At 34.8% G+C, this 16,508-nt stretch overlaps 2 protein-coding genes across 4 annotated transcripts; one reads left to right on the top strand and one right to left on the bottom strand.

The window, feature by feature from the left end:
* Window positions 1–372: 372 nt before the first annotated feature.
* Window positions 373–3,010, top strand: LOC132272874 (putative wall-associated receptor kinase-like 16). Its single transcript, XM_059773952.1, has 3 exons — window positions 373–1,204; window positions 1,330–1,506; window positions 1,641–3,010. Exons 1-3 carry the CDS (start codon window positions 373–375, stop codon window positions 2,834–2,836), a joined length of 2,205 nt encoding a protein of 734 aa, XP_059629935.1. The 3' UTR covers window positions 2,837–3,010.
* Window positions 3,011–4,104: 1,094 nt separating this feature from the next.
* Window positions 4,105–14,568, bottom strand: LOC132274432 (TOM1-like protein 4). Of its 3 annotated transcripts, XM_059775707.1 has the most exons (10): window positions 14,297–14,568; window positions 13,692–13,847; window positions 12,763–12,841; window positions 10,935–11,033; window positions 10,597–10,710; window positions 9,823–9,968; window positions 8,349–8,430; window positions 6,658–6,743; window positions 6,384–6,575; window positions 4,105–4,984 (listed from the first exon to the last, which is right to left on the bottom strand). In XM_059775707.1, exons 2-10 carry the CDS (start codon window positions 13,799–13,801, stop codon window positions 4,369–4,371), a joined length of 1,524 nt encoding a protein of 507 aa, XP_059631690.1. In that variant the 5' UTR covers window positions 13,802–13,847; window positions 14,297–14,568; the 3' UTR covers window positions 4,105–4,368. The 3 variants fall into 3 exon arrangements, with proteins under 3 accessions (XP_059631690.1, XP_059631692.1, XP_059631691.1); XM_059775709.1 differs by lacking the exon at window positions 13,692–13,847 and having other exon boundaries at window positions 14,297–14,480; XM_059775708.1 differs by lacking the exons at window positions 12,763–12,841; window positions 13,692–13,847 and having other exon boundaries at window positions 14,297–14,315.
* Between the last annotated feature and the right edge of the window lie 1,940 nt (window positions 14,569–16,508).

The following is a 16,508-nucleotide window of genomic DNA, read 5'->3' as shown; positions in this document are numbered from 1 at the left end:
GACATCCGGTAACATTCTATTCACTATAGAACCTCACTTGAGAGGAGATCGTGAAGTACACATGGGTTGGTGAAGACGGAGTCAAGTCTTATACGAGACAATGGTCACTCCACGTAATGAGTTAAACCTTTGAGTTAGACATTCCCAACACAACACTTTGAAAACTTTAATTTACGCATATATATGTAAGAAAAGATCATCCAATTAATTCCTTGGACTCATTCAATCTTGGCCTCATGAATAAGCCATTATATTCATGACTTTGCCTCATAATTTTTTTCAGGAACCACTCTATACCAAAATTAATTCACACTCAGAAGAGAAACAATGAGCTTTTCTTATAGTACTATGCTACTTCTATATTTTTTGTTAATGGTGAAGTTAGCAGCAATATTTGCAGCATCAACACCAGCAGCAACAGCTCTTGCCAAGCCGGGCTGTCCAAGCAGCTGTGGCAACCTTACCATTCCATACCCTTTTGGCACACGCGAGGATTGTTACCTCGATACATCTTTCCTTGTAACATGTGATGCCTCCAACCAACTATTTCTACAAGACAGCATCATACCTGTTCTGAACATATCAGAATTTGATGGCGAGTTGCGAATCTTGAGCTGGGTAGCTGCAGATTGTTATGATCAATCGGGTGGATTGATTCGTCGCAATGATCCATGGATTAGAGTTCCCGAATTCCCCATCTCACAAACCAAAAACTCGTTCATAGTCATAGGCTGTGACTCTTACGCGTACGTGAGAGGTTCTCTGGGAGTTAAGTACGCCACAGGGTGCATGTCCCTGTGTGATGCTATTGATGATGTGGTCAATGGTTCGTGCTCTGGCATCGGTTGTTGCCAAACAACAATTCCAGAAGGAGTAATAGATTTTAATTTGAGCGCGAGAAGTTTCAATAACCATACAAATATTGCAGACTTCAATCCTTGTAGCTTCGCTTTTGTTGTCGAAAATGGGCTGTATAACTTTTCCAGAGTCGATCTTTTCAATCTAAGCAACATTGAGATGATGCCGGTGGTGCTTGAATGGGACATTCCCAATGAAAGTTGTGCAGAAGCCAGAACGAATGTCACCAGCTACGCATGCGGCAAAAATAGCATATGCAATGACACCAATATTAATGGTAAAGGATATCGCTGCAATTGTTCTCAAGGTTATCAGGGGAACCCTTACCTTCCTGATGGTTGTCAAGGTATATATGTAACACATTTATGTACATGTTTTATGTTTATGTTGTTCTCTTTATTATTTTTCTCTTTTTTTGAAGGAACAAAAAATAAAAATTAATGATTCGTCTTTTGTTTGGATTGTTTGCAGATATTAACGAGTGCTTGAGTCCAGAACTCAATCTATGCACCAATGTTTCGTCGGAAAATGTTTGTCGCAACACAAATGGGAGCTTTACTTGCTCGTGCCCAAAAGGGTATCACGGGGATGGCAGAAAAGATGGCAGGGGTTGCATTTCAAATAAATTATGGCTAAAGATCATGATTGGTAAGATGGAGTAGATTTTCGATTCTGTTATAAAGCTTCCTTTAAAGGTTGTGGTGAAATGTTTGTGAAATAAGAGTACTTTTGCATTCTGTTATTGCTCTAGGTTTGATTGAAATGCCTTGAATTGATTGTAGGTATTGGCATAACAATTTTGGGATCACTTCTGGTATGTCTTTTGTTATATTTGGTTATCAGGAGAAGAAGAAAGCTTATCGAACAGAGAGAGAAACTTTTTCAGCAAAATGGTGGTTCGATGATAAAAGAAAAACTCTCAAAGCTAGATGGTTCAGTTGAGAAAGCCAAAATCTACACCATAGAAGAGCTCAATAAGGCAACCAATAATTTTCATGAAAGTGGAATCATTGGTCGTGGAGGATTTGGTACAGTCTACAAAGGAATTCTACCCCAAAACAAAATAGTTGCTATCAAGAAGTCCACAATAGTTGATGGAAGTCAAATTGAGCAATTTGTTAACGAGGTGGTTGTGCTTTCTCAAGTCAACCACAGAAATGTGGTAAAACTATTGGGCTGTTGTTTAGAGACGGAAGTCCCCTTGCTGATTTATGAATTTATCACCAACGGGACTCTGCACCGCCATCTACATGAGGGAGGCCATGGGTCATCACTTCCTTGGAAAGTTCGTTTAAGGATAGCCAAAGAAACTGCCAGAGCGCTTTCATATTTGCACTCTGCAACTTCTACGCCAATCATTCATAGAGATGTTAAGTCTACTAACATACTCTTGGACGAAAACTTCACTGCAAAAGTCTCAGACTTTGGAGCCTCAAGACTAGTACCATTGGATAAAACTCAGTTTACCACAATGGTTCAAGGAACACTCGGGTACCTAGATCCAGAATATTTCCATACAAGCCAATTGTCAGAAAAAAGTGACGTTTATAGTTTTGGAGTGGTCCTTGTGGAGCTACTTACAGGCAGAATGGCAGTTTCTTTTAACAGACCAGAGAAAGAGAGAAGCTTAGCAACATATTTCATCTCTTCAATGAACGAAAATCGCTTGTCCCTTGTTCTAGATGATCAAATCGTGAACGAGGATAATGCAGATCAGGTACGTGAAGTTGCTAAGCTTGCACAGAGTTGCCTAAGGTTGAAGGGGGAAGAACGGCCTACAATGAGGGAAGTGACAGTGGAGCTCGAGGGACTAATGCGAGTGGAGAAGCACGTTTGGGCCTTTTCTGAAGTCACTCCTGAGGAGACCCTGTACTTGCTAGGTGAATCGCATGGCTTGGGCAATACTAGCACCACAGTTGGGTATGACAGTCTGAGGAACCAAGCCATAATGCCATTAGAGCTAGATGGTGGCCGTTGAGTTTAAGCATAATTTCAGTACAGTGATATGAATAAACTGTTATATGAACAGTACATATAGTCCGTCAATGTCGCAACTACCAGAGAGGAGCAGTGTACTTGTAATGTAGAACGATAGTGATAATTACTTTTTTCTTGTATTAAAGTTGTTGTTTATTGTATGTTAAATATATTGATCATGCAAGTTTATGTTACAGCTAATAAATTTCATATTGTCTAAGTTTAATTTTACCTATTTTTTAAAGCATCTGGCCTATTAAAAGAAGTTTGGAAAAATATTTGCCATTTACATTTTACTTTTGCACCATCAATTGTCAAATAACCAGTACCTCCAGATGCTATGCAAAACTTCTTAAGGAGATTTTAAAAAAGGACAGTTTCAAATATTAGTTCCAATCCTGCAACCATTCAAGATAAAAATGTTACGTAAAATGTTATTGTGGCCCTTCTATTTCGGGTGACATCAGATATCGGAACAAGCTAAAAAGTGTGGAGGATTAGGCCTTTCAAAGCTTGGACGCAATCAATAAAAGCTGCATACCTCAAACATTTGTGGAGACAACAAAAATAGCATTTGGGTGCAGTAGGTGAAAATTCAGTTGTGGGCCCTTCCACTAGCTATCCCAACGAATGGATGTACATATTTCTTATACATATATGTATAATCAATTTTAACTTTCAAAATAAATAAATTAATAAAATAGAGAGTAGTTAATTTTATGACAAAAATTATTATAGGTTAGGTCGTATGAAATTGATGTTTTGAAATTAAAATTAAAAAATTAATTAATTTAAAATTTTAAAATTAATTAATTTAAAATTTAAACTATTGTTTCTCCAATTCCATACCACTAAACATTTTAGATTATACTTGATTTATTCGATATTACAACTAATCCAGGCTGAACATTTCAGATTATAGTTGATTTATTCGATATTACAACTAATGCAGATACAGAATCAGTTAAGCCCCATTTTTATGCACTTAATAGAACTTCTTCTAATATATATTTACACACGTTGGATTTTACCATGGTCACATATGTATATATTTACACACACATAGATTACTCTGCGACCATAAGGGCTGTAGGGGCATGACTCAGTCAGCAGAAATTGGAATATTTTCTTTTAGATTTTCTGCCACTTGCTCTCAAATATGGATATAACTATAAAATGCAGTACCATCGCTCTCCTTCCTGGTAAACCAACTACAGGTGGAAATGGACAGTTTTTCATGGGTGATACTGGGACTAAACAACAGTAAAATTACGATAAAAGACTATATACATCAGCAAACTCGCATATATTCAATAAGTAGTTCATGACCTCTCTCTCAGGCACACTAGTAGTCATTCGTGTAAGACAATCCTGAGCACAAATCTGAAAAACTGAACTGCTAAATGGCACATACAAATCATCACACATCTTCCCAACCACATTTGTTCAACGATTTATTTAAAAAGCCCCATGAACCCAGTACTTCAATATTACCATCATATAAAGAACTCGTACCAACTATAAATAACCCCGTCAAAACGATCTATTGGGATTGGAAGACGAAGACTTGGCTTTTGCAAAATCGACCAGATCTTTGAAGAGCGCATCTTCTTCTTTCTCTTGTTTGGTAGGGGTTGACGACTTAAGAGAGAGATTCTGGGTATGCCCAACTAAGCTGTCATAAGAGGAACCAGCTCCCCTACCTGAATGAGATGCGCCGCCAGAAAATGAGTGGTGTTGGTCGAAGAACTGTTGCCTCTGGTTAAACTTGGAAGGCGGAGGTGGAAGGTTGCCAGGAGATTTGGACAATGCAACGGGTTCATCATTTGTGGGCTGCTCGGCGAACATGGATGCAGTGGGGTTTATGAAATCAGAGGGAGGGGATGAGGAGGACACTGTTCGATTTGATGACGGGATGGAGTCTCTGTTGTTTGAGTGAGTTGGAACTGCAACAGGTACGGACCCTGATGCTCCAGAAGATCTTTCAGAATTGTAGGCATCACCACTTAGATAATCAATCGTCCCAGCATCTGTAATAATAGGATTCTTTGAGGAGGGTGGAGGAGGAAGAAGAGGGCTGACTCGCACAGGTATATTCTCAACATTTACTGGTTTGCGCCCGTATCCCTGGGGAACATCCCTTGATGACCTGCAATGATACATACACCTGTTATTACTAGATTATAATATTTAGTAAACAAGGCCAGTGGAAATGCATTAGAAACATCATTCTTATGTATAGTGATAAAATAACAAAAAATTTAAGAGGATTATAAGTTTGGACAAACATAATCTCCAAAAAACCATGCATGGAAAACATGGGATTTTGTCTGAATGTGAAACAGGATAATGGAAAATAACCTAGGCAAGAATTTTCCTCTTTTCTTTTTCTAACCATCAATGTACTTATAGATTTGTTTCTAGCAGAGCATACATGCCAACTAGATAGAACAGGATATGGATTGCACCTCTTTCCATGTAGCCTTCACACGTTTGAAAGAGACACATAGAAGCAAGTACAAAATATAATTCAAGTTATTTTCGAAAAAAAAGTACAAAATATAATTCAAGTTACAATAGGCTTCATACAATGAAAGAGCCATCCAAAGTTTTGGCACGACATCTCAAAGAAGGAAGGGGGTTAAAGATTGCATATCATCTCACTTATCAAGTCCAAAAATTGAAAAAAACACACAGAATCACAGACGAAATAAATATATAAAGCAATGGAACCATTGGATACTTCTTTAACGTGTATCTCTATTTTTATTTCCTAACCACCTAGATATTTTCTTAATATAGTGAGACTAAAATTAATATTTCAGATTTCAATTTCTAAATACCATAAAACACTTCAAAACCTTTTCACTTCACAAACAACTATACTAGCAAAAAGTTGAAAATTAAACCATGTCGCCATGTCGGACAACTTGCACAATATAATTCAATAAATCAAAAATGATGAGGAACAAACTAACAAGGACACGGGCATGGGTGCCAGTGTCTAAAACAAACTCAAGTTATCTGATACAAAATACTCAAGATATTTGATATATACAATTCCGTTGTTATTTCATGTCTAAATATTTCTTTGAGTCGCAGAACAGACAGTTTCAGCCATTCGTTCCCAAGGAGTTAAAAGAACTTTGTTTGGTGAGGAGTACAAGGGACCATGTTCTTGCAAATAGATGCTCTACTCTTTTACAACAAAGGCAAGTTAAAGTTAACACAGTGAGGAGGGGGTGAATGAGACCGAAGATGATAACGCTGATCAGAATAAAAATTAGTTGGAAAATGAAAGGGTACTTTCATCTTTATCGAAATATTCTTTCCTTCCAATCCAATTTCATAGTAATAACTTCCCTTAAATTCCTCGCTGAACAAATCTGAGATACCAAATTCAATCTTTTTGAATGTCCATAATGTCATTTCTAATCTGCTATTTTTCAATGCATTAGTTGATAGAAAATTGCACAAGTAGCAGTCAAATTCACCCCACTTATGAGCTTGACAGTAACAAAATATAGAAGGTAAAGTCATAAAATAACCTGTGAGCTAGCTGGGAAAAATCTTCTTCTGACTCATCATCCTCGTGATTCACATTCAACAGAGGTGCAACTGGAGTTTCTGTAGTTCCTACTCCAACAGTAGGGGTTCCTTTTGCAATATCATCATGCCGGCGAAGAACACGCTGCAAGTTATCATTCAAAGCCAATCCCTTACATAGAAGCTCCTCATCTCTGAAAGGAACGCAACCACCATTATCAGTAATTAATTTTAAATGATTAAAAGCTACAAAGAAATTCCGGACCATATCCTTACACAGTATTGTTCACAAGAATCATGACACGCTTTTGGTAAGAACGGCACTGGTCAACAAGGTCAACAATCACCTCTTGCTTTACACCCTGCCACAAAATCAGAAGAAGAAAAAAATAGTATAATTTATCAGATGGGGTCTATAATGTTTCTTATCGCAACAAGAGATGCTTACTTTTTGCTTATGTTGTAAAGCAAATAAAAAAGTCAATATAAAGGTATGCATTAAGTTCACAACTCCAAAATTCTAATCACATGCATAAATCTCAGTATACTAATTTAATCGGAAGACAGAAGTTTTTAGGAAGTTCCACAATCTCTGAGTACATTCTACAATAATGACACAAGTTGAAGACTCTTCCAGCAATAATAGGATTAGACATTCCATTTCCTAGCCAACACGGCTACTTGTGTATCTTCAGCCCCTAATTCTATTTCTGCAGAAATAGCATTCTCTAATTAAAAATTCAGTAGATAATCTATCCATCAATACATCTTTAGTCACAATGTTTCGCTCTGATCCTGCCACCAAGCCTTTGTCCTCCATCCAGAATTATGAAATCAGATTTTAGAAAATTTAACATGAGCAGCACATACTGACACAAAATGTCCTACATCTTTAGTCACAATGTTTCACTCCTGCACTGCTAATTGGAGATATTTGACAGTTGTTTAGACATCACTGTCTTTCATGGAACACTGTCGAAAGATAGAAGATGAAGAAATCGGTGACTTCAAATTTAAGTTTGACGGTTGATCAGAAATTGCTCCATTAACTTGGTTGGCTTTCTCCGCAGACTCACTAGAAGACAAAAAGAAGGGGGTGGTCAAATTTTGTTTTTCTTGACAGCCAAGGGCTTTTCTAACCAAAACTAAGATTAATTCCTGTATAACTTTGATTACTTAATTAGGAGAAACAAAGATAATTATGAGCATATTTCTTAACATTTCGCATTAACTGATTCTGAAATGCATTTTTTTCAAAAATCCCAACATTTGCGTATCACGTACTTGTCAAAAAGATTGTACAATGGGAGCCCAAGTCCGTGATTTTTGGAGGGTTGCGCCTTTGTGCGTCTGGTGGTGTTTATGGCTTGAAGGAAATAGGAGATCCTTTCAAGGAAAGGAGGCTCTTATTGGGACATCGAAATTCTCCATCATTAGTACCCTTTTTTGTTGGGTTCTAGGAAGAAATTGTAAATCCATGGAGGAGATTGTTAATTTTTTGGACTCTTTGAGAGTTTAAAGGCCCTATTTAGCCTTGTGTAGCTTTTGAGGGATGTGTTCCCCTTTTGAATGCCTTTTCTAATGCAAATATTACATGTCAAAAATAAAAATAAAATAAAATAACATGCAGATAACATTAAATAGGACTATAGAGACGCATAGTTGTTATGTATAGCACATGGAATGGCTAGTTGTTATGAATAACACATGGAATGGCTCTATTAGGCAACCATCCAGATTTCAAATCCAATATCCTTTAGTCCAAACTCAAGCAAATCTAGAAGCAAGAGAATGCAGAAAACATTGAACAGAAAAGGGAGAAGAAAAATAATCATAGAGACAGTGTGAATGGCTCAACCAATATAAACAGCAAAGCAACTTATATTCCTACAAAGGGGAAACAAGGGAATAAAGAATCATATATTCCTACAAAGAGTTCTTTTTAAAATAAATAAATAAGTCATTACCTCACGATTTTGAGGATCCAAGGCACCAAGCACTTCCATTAATACATCTGCCAGCCCCTCAGCACTTTGAATCTCTGCGAAGCTGCATTTAAAACAAATCTTAAGATTATAAAAAAATATTTATGTAAACTTATGGTAAAAACACCCTAAAAACAGTTTTAAAAAATATAAACATGTTATCAAAACCAGTTAGATAAACTGAAATTTATTAGAGAAAAGAGAATATACAATAAAGTTCAAGCAAGCCCACAGGCAAAGCACATGGATACAAATTACAAAACAAGACAAATTAATTATTTCTGCTGGACTAATCCACTCAAGAAAAATTAGGCCACATAACTATACGGAACACACAGTTATAAAACTGCAAGAGTTACCATTTGCTTGACTAATATAATTATAAAAAATTAGGCACATAATTTGAGGCAACACCTAAAGATAAAATGCAGCTTTACAATCTCCCTCATTAGCTTGTAACATGTAACTATTAGAAGGGTAAATTACTCAAACCTTCCCTGAGGTTTGGTATTGCTGCAATACTACCTCCGTGAAGCTTGGCCAAAAGTGTGTGTATACATATACACACACACACACACACACACACGAACTAACAGACTGGGTACCCGATGCATGTGCAAATACTAGTATTGTGAACCATAGAGGTTGCGAAGTGATCGGACAGGATTGTGGAAAGTATGATTTTAGTACTGACAGGTATGCTAGTGCAATGGCGTTGTAGAAGCAGTGTAATGGCTGTGTCAGGGATGGAGATGGAGTAATGGGGTGAGTGGGAGCCAGCAGCACGTACTCATACGCCAATATTAGAAAGTAACTGAATAGTACTTTGATATAGATATAACTGAATTCGCTATTTTTAGGCATTAAAACAATTGTAATACTAAATAACATATAATTAGAATTCCAGCAATCCTGTTAAATACTTAACAGGTGAATACCCCTTGAACCAGACGTGTTAGTGAAAAACATATAAACGGAAAATAATAAGCCAACTGACAATCTGTTTTAGAAGTATCATGGAACACCATCTAATAGGTTTCAACTAAGATTGTGTCCAACCAACATAATGATGAGTTTTAACCATATTTTATACCATTTTTCTCCAGACTTCCTCAGACACTTCAATTATCGTCGTAAGAAAAACGAAGGAATCAAATGGCTAAAATTATTCAATCAAACTGAAATTGCAAACCAAAATCCAAAAAAGAAATGAATAAATGGTTCATTTCAAAAGTCTATGTAAACAAAGCTAAATCAGAACGAAGATCACATGCATCATTAGGAAATATATACATCTATACATATATATATATATATATATATATATATATATATATATATATATCTAAAGGTATACCAACGAAAGCCCACTAAATATCCACAAATAAGCTTTAAAAAAAAAATCTCTGTGCAGTGCAAGAAACAAAAACAATACGATACAGGATTCAAGTAATACCTGAGTCCAGAAGCATCCGACTGAAGAGAGGCCTGAACAGCAGTTTCCTCGTATACTGAAGCAGGGTGAATTATCGGTTGGGTTTGTGGCGGAGTAAACAATGGTACACTGTTTTCCACTCGGGGCGGAAATTCTACTCCAGCACCCTGGCAATTACCAAATAGAAGCTAATTAATGAGTTTCAAGATTAAAGGGACATTAAAGAAGAACAAAAGGGAAAAACAAGGCAATTTTCAACATGAAACAGCAACCCGAATGGAACAATATTTTACTTGATTAAAATGACACAAGTATATACAACCACAAGAGTATTAATGGAAATTTATTTTAGTTTTAGAAGTTAAAGATAAACATAAAGAAATATGCAATAAAAACTCTAAAAGGCACCATAAATGAATGTCATCATAAAAATAATAATGATAATGATAATGATAACAATAACAAAAGCCTATAGAACTGCCAAAATGATTACAACCTGCTGGCATTCTTTCCTTCACTAACACTCTTAAGAAATGAAGTACTTGAGGTGATGGAGTTAATTATAGGTACCGTATTGCAATAAAAGCCATTATTTGAAATGTTCTCTTGAATGTTGAGTATGTAGCATTAAAGGAACATAAGCCCAGTATAATAAATTCAAACACATATTCCCTCCCCAAGAAAGAAATGTTGATGTATAGGCTTGTACTAGCCAAATGTATAGATAAATTGTTTCTGCTAAAAATACATTAAAAAGTTAACATAGATAAAACAAAGTAAGGGTTGACCAATCACCTTCAGTTCATTATAAGCAGCAAAGTATTGGGGATACCTTCCCCTGGGCCCATCCAAAGCTTCTTGCCATGTATCTATCAAAATTAGTATCTTCTCCCTTACATTTAAATCAGGCTGCAAAATGAAAATTGAAAGGAAAGAGTAGGCAAGACATCAGTATTTGAATAATAATCATCACCCTTGCCTTTACCCCATATGATTAGGATAGGCTACATGAATTCTCTTTTAACATTCTATTATATTACAAATTTACAAGCCATGTCTCCTATTAATATTTGAATGAGAAAAAAAAAAATAACAGAAACAAGAGAGATAACAGAAGTGAATATAATTAACACCTTCTTCTTTACAATCTTGACCATATCATGTAAGATATCACGCTCAACAATATGTTGTAACACGTTGTCCCCACAATTTTTACTGAGAGTCTCCAATACCTAAAATCAGAAATTTGAAGAAGAAAATATTACTGTTGGGCAATAATGCACATATCAAATGCGTAACACAACTAGTGAAAAGTACAAACAAACACAACATGAGAAGGGGATCTGTTTACGGTTACTAAATCATCATCATCGTTCTTGCCTTTATCCCAAACAAATGGGGTCAGCATTTAGGGTAACTAAATGTGCCACACAAACCCAATCAAACTTGACTCATCATGAGCCTGTGCTTAGAGTCAGCAATAAATTCAAGCCTAGGAATGCATTCAAGCTTGATGACAAAAGAAACCTGAGCTACTCTAGGAGATGTCAGGTTAATTACAAACATTGTCATTTAATATATTAAAATCCCACTGAACGGAGGAACTGATATATCACTAATACTTGTCGTCCTAGCAAAGCAATACAATACAGATTACTTTATCAAGAAGTATTCCAATTAGCAACAATGAATCAATATTAGCTTTTAGACAGTTGGCTTGTTGTAATGTGCCAAAACTGAACTAAGGCTGGCTGAGTTTAAGCTTAACCCACTAGCAACAAACTGAGGACAATGTGAACAAGACAGACACAACAAGAACTAGAGCTTAAGTTCAAGAATCAAAATTGAACAAACTAGGCTCAACTTGCTCCATAATCCCAACTGCAGCAATGATAGCAATAATGATAATGATAATGAGGAATCATCTTTCAGCATGTGATATTCTTTTACATGACACCTAATTCAAATAGTTAAGAATTTTGAAAGCTGAAGGCATTACGCCAAGTGTCAAAACCTCCAAATTTTAAGGCATAAAGCTTCACGAAGTTTTCAACTAAAATACTAATTAAAAAGTAAAAAAAGAAAAGAAAATCACTAAAGAACATTTAAGATTGGACTGTCCAGTAGTAATGAAAAACATTATAAGAAATTTAATCTCATTAAATACGTGCAAGTAATGAAAGACCACTAAAGCATCACGTGTGCTTTCACAAACAGATTGCACACAGGCTATCAAGATTTCAATCACATGTTGAGAGAGACAAAAGCTTTCTTCAACTAAGATGGATCAAGGGCTATCCACTTTTTTTTATTTAATTTTTTTATTGTTATTATTAAAAAAAAATTATATAAGCAAGCTGGAAGGGCTATAATGTATCAACAGAATACAATAGCGAAAGGTATGCAAAGGCCAAATAAAAGGACCAACAGATATATATATATATATATTATATTATATTTATAGGCTATCTATGCCAATTGATATCCCCAAACAAGATGTCATAACTAAGACCACTAGACTAGGGTTTCGAAGGATACTCGTCTGTTTTTTAGGTCCAAAGTCGACAATAGGCCACAAAAAGGGGCATACCACTCCACATACCCACTTCCCTAAACCAGAATGTAGGAATCAATGCCAGATCTTTGCACCAACAAGCTAAAAACTTCACCAGCAGGTTCCAAAAGTTGTTCAATTCCTATTTTATGATCCTTTAAATTTAGGATTTAGAGATGCAAACTAGCATTCTAGTATAACTATCCCAATGCCAAAAAATTTACAACCATGCGGACCCTTACCAGCTCAGCCATACCAGTAAACAAACACTAGACCTTCCTTGCACCAATCATAAATGTAGAAACAATATATGCTACAACAGCCTGGTCTAGTATAAGATTCAATATATTTAGCACAAAAAATGTCAAAAGCCATATATAGAAGCAGCAGGAAATTGAAATACTGACAAAAAGAGAAAGGAGCTGTATTTTAGGATTCTTGCTTCCCAGACGCTTCTTAAGTATTTTCAAGGCATCCTTTGCTTGCCTGCAATTTCAATCCAATCCAAGGGCAGAGAGATAATAACAACATATTTAGTGCAATTGTTAGGTAAAAATAGTTAAGGGTTTAAACAGGTACAAAACTGACATGACTTGAAAGATCCAAGATTCAGATAACATAAATCTAGTTCTGAAATAGAAGAAGATTTAAAGTAACATAGAAAAGATAACAGCTTGGGGATGCTATATCATTTGCAACTAACAAGCAGTTTAGAGTTGGGAATGCCAATAATTTTAAACAAAAAACTTGGTGAATTAACTAGAATGCTCGGGAGATGCCAGCGAACAAATTAATTACGCAAATTGGATGGGCAACAATTATCCAAAAAATAAAATATAATATAAGTTAATTTAGTTGAACAAGTGCACATAATTATAACTCATAGGCACGTATTTGTTGCAACAAGTTACAACATGTTTGGCGCAGGGAAATCAGCATACTCGTGGAGGTTTCAGTCTCTATTTTTTTATAATGATATATGTGAGGTCTGTATTATAAGCCATCCATCCCTTGGTTTGTACTTTGCAGCAACTGCAAGAGATGAGTAATGGAGATTATCTAAGCTTAAGATTGACAGTAGCACTGATAAAAAATTTAGGCTATGCAATGGAATCAACACTATCTATTAAATGTTCCCTAGCAACTTACAAGCATTATAAATGAATTCCTCACAATTGAAATAAACAGTTTTCATAGCAACATAATAAAATGCATGTCATCAAGACATTCAGCTGGTTCTGAATTCACATAAATGGAGCTTCCAATATACAGATGAATCAAAGCATCACAAGAATAATCAACAATATATAACAGACCAAGTAAAGTAAATATATACCCAGGGTCCATGTTTATTATATCGCATAACTCGATATTTATAGCCCAGTCTGGACCGATCAGCATGTCACTCGTGGCCCTCTCAGCAAGAGACACCGCATTAACAGCCATATCTTTTTATTGTACACCCTTTCTCCTCCGTGTCCTCACCTTTGATCTTCATAAAAACAACAAACCCACCACCAAATTCACTCAATCCAAGCATTCAGTCCACATAACATGTACATATAGATATTATATATATAGATAAACACATGAATTCACCTCCTCAAGAATACATATATATATATATATATATATATACACACATCCACATATGCATATTTCACTTCAAAGAGAAACAAGAACCCCACAATCGAACTCTAATTCTTGAATGAAACCAAAACCCCAATAATTAGAGCTTCCAAAACCAAAATTAATCAGAAAATGCATAGAACCCAATAATTGATGGACGAAATATGGTCTTTAAAATAAAATTTCACAAATTAACCACCGACCCCATAACTAAAAAGGCAAAAACCCAAAACCCCAGTTCAGATACAGATCAAAAATGGTGAATCTGTGAGAGAAATTCAGAAGAATTAGCAAAGAATCTTGGAGTCTTACCTGTCAATACACCCACAATCTGGTCTAGAGAGAGAGAGATTTCTCTGTCGATATAGAGAGAGATGAATACGTGGAGTGGTTGTTCTTTTTCTTCTTTTTGGGGTGGGTTTTGTTTGAAGCTCTCTTTGCGTCAGCCTCTGCGCTGTGTGGAATAAAACTTGGACTTCCAATATATACACTTTTTCCTCAATTTGCCGTCCAAAACGAAAAAATAATAGTCAACTCTAACAAATTTCTTCTTTGACTTTTCTTGTTCGTGGGAACTATTATGCGCCGTAAGCGTGTTTGCGCAGCCAACGAACGGCAGCTTGGTGCACAAGTCCTGCATATTCAGAATTTATTATATTCCTTATTTTAATCATCTACACAATTGTCATTGTCAATCTCAAGCGTTTGTGCATCAATCACTTCCAAAAATTTTACCTTAGAGACAATATTTAAACTTTATTGAAAGAAAATGATTTAAAATCCTATAAAACATGAAAACTTTTATTGTAAGATTTAGATTAATTTTTGAGAAAATTCTATTTCGGTGACCAAAATTGAACATAATTAGTATAAAGTAAATCATAAAGTCAAGAAAAAGTGAATAGTCATCAAACCTAAAACTTAATTATTAATAAGTAAGCATTTGATGGTTTATTACATAAATAATTTTTTTATAATATATTATTATGTAAGTAAACAAACTTATCTTGTACATTAAGCTAAATAAACACTTACTTAAATTGACAAACAAAGAAACCACATCTTGTAGCCCTGACTTTAGAATCATTCAGAAAAAAGATAATATATTAAAGCAACAAAGTGAGAAGGACTACCTCTATAAATATTATATAAAGGGCATTTTGAGATGAAACTTTTTTTCTTGATTTGTCACTATAAATATTATGTTTTGCAATTATAGTGGAGAGCTTTGAAAAACACAATGTTCATAAAAAAATTCTAATTTTTTAAATTGGTAAATTGAAAAAAAAAAAAAAAAAAACGTTGGATGAGAGAGAGAGTAGGAGATGAATTTAATGAGTTATTATTTGTATTGGATAGCAATTCTGTCATCTAAAATTTATTTTTAAAATATTTATCAAATATTTAAATATTTTTGACCAAATTATTCTTAAACGGTTACTTAATATCAATTAAGTTTCAACATTGGTCACTATCCATCTTTTCTTAACTTTAAGGTTACTATAGAGCAATTATGTTTAACTTTGTTTATTGAATATTTTGTTTTTCAAACTTACAATTTTTTTTATTGAATATATTTTTATATTTTTGTTTTCAAAAATTTTATAATAAATGTATCTTACCAAACATGATTCCAAATAGTATTAAACATACTTCAAAATATAAATATTACTTCTATTTCACGTCAAAATAAAAGTACGAAACAAAAACAGTTGTCGAGCATACTCTAAAATTTTACAAGCCAAAAAAAATATAACATAATTTATTATAACGCACTCTTATAATATGAAAATTTCTCAAATTGCATTAGAGAGAGAGTGGAGTGTAGAGCCCATCATTATGTGCTCTTTATAACATGGTGCACATTTGTGATAAATTGAAGTAGTACCATTTGTGGGAAGTGAACAAATTTTGCAGTGAATAAAGCAAGATAGACAACTTTAATCATTTTACCATCGAAAATATTAACAAATGAATAAGTACAAGATGCCTCACACATATAATATATGTGTGTGTATATATATGTATATATATATATATATTAAAAATTGATTACTATAGTTAGGTGATGTGCATTAAAAAAAAAAATGTGCATATTAGAGGTTCAAGTGATTGTGGACAACATCATAATGGAGTAGAAGGTATAATTGCACCTTACTTCATTGGGCCATCTATCATTAGATGCAGTAATAAGCCTGGCATTGAAACTTGTAGACGAGTGTCACATGTCAATCTAGGCGTGGTGTGTATATATGTACCACAAAATTAAGCAAAAGTCATGCTTGAAGCTTTGAACCACTGAATATATAGAGGTTCTTCATCTCTTCCATTCAGTTCTCATTTTGTGGCAGCTATGCAATAGGGGTATGTTGTGTCTACAAAATTAGGTATATTGGGTTTGTCTGACTCACTATGCATTGGGTTCGTTGGAATCTTAAATGTTACACAACATTTAGGATGAGTCTGGTACAAGTGCCTTCTCCTTTTGTATAGTGTCTGGGTTTGTACAATGACGTGAATTCAT

The sequence above is a fragment of the Cornus florida genome, unplaced genomic scaffold, assembly GCF_030987335.1.
Source record: "Cornus florida cultivar Cherokee Brave unplaced genomic scaffold, ASM3098733v1 CherokeeBrave_3.0.0_Hap2_Chr09, whole genome shotgun sequence".
Classification (NCBI taxonomy): domain Eukaryota; kingdom Viridiplantae; phylum Streptophyta; class Magnoliopsida; order Cornales; family Cornaceae; genus Cornus; species Cornus florida.
Note: the sequence above shows the minus strand (reverse complement) of the source record. Positions and strands in the feature narration are given on the sequence as shown.

What these genes read in the sequence shown, in the direction of transcription:
- LOC132272874 (XM_059773952.1), top strand. Translation starts at nt 373, where the DNA reads ATGGTGAAGTTAGCAGCAATATTTGCAGCATCAACACCAGCAGCAACA. An exon ending in CCTTCCTGATGGTTGTCAAG is followed by an intron (nt 1,205 to 1,329) that starts GTATATATGTAA and finishes GATTGTTTGCAG; the next exon opens with ATATTAACGAGTGCTTGAGT. An exon ending in ATGGCTAAAGATCATGATTG is followed by an intron (nt 1,507 to 1,640) that starts GTAAGATGGAGT and finishes AATTGATTGTAG; the next exon opens with GTATTGGCATAACAATTTTG.
- LOC132274432 (XM_059775707.1), bottom strand. Translation starts at nt 13,801, where the DNA reads ATGGCTGTTAATGCGGTGTCTCTTGCTGAGAGGGCCACGAGTGACATG. An exon ending in CTGCTTATAATGAACTGAAG is followed by an intron (nt 9,969 to 10,596) that starts GTGATTGGTCAA and finishes GGTAATTGCCAG; the next exon opens with GGTGCTGGAGTAGAATTTCC. An exon ending in TTTTCCCAGCTAGCTCACAG is followed by an intron (nt 4,985 to 6,383) that starts GTTATTTTATGA and finishes GTATCATTGCAG; the next exon opens with GTCATCAAGGGATGTTCCCC.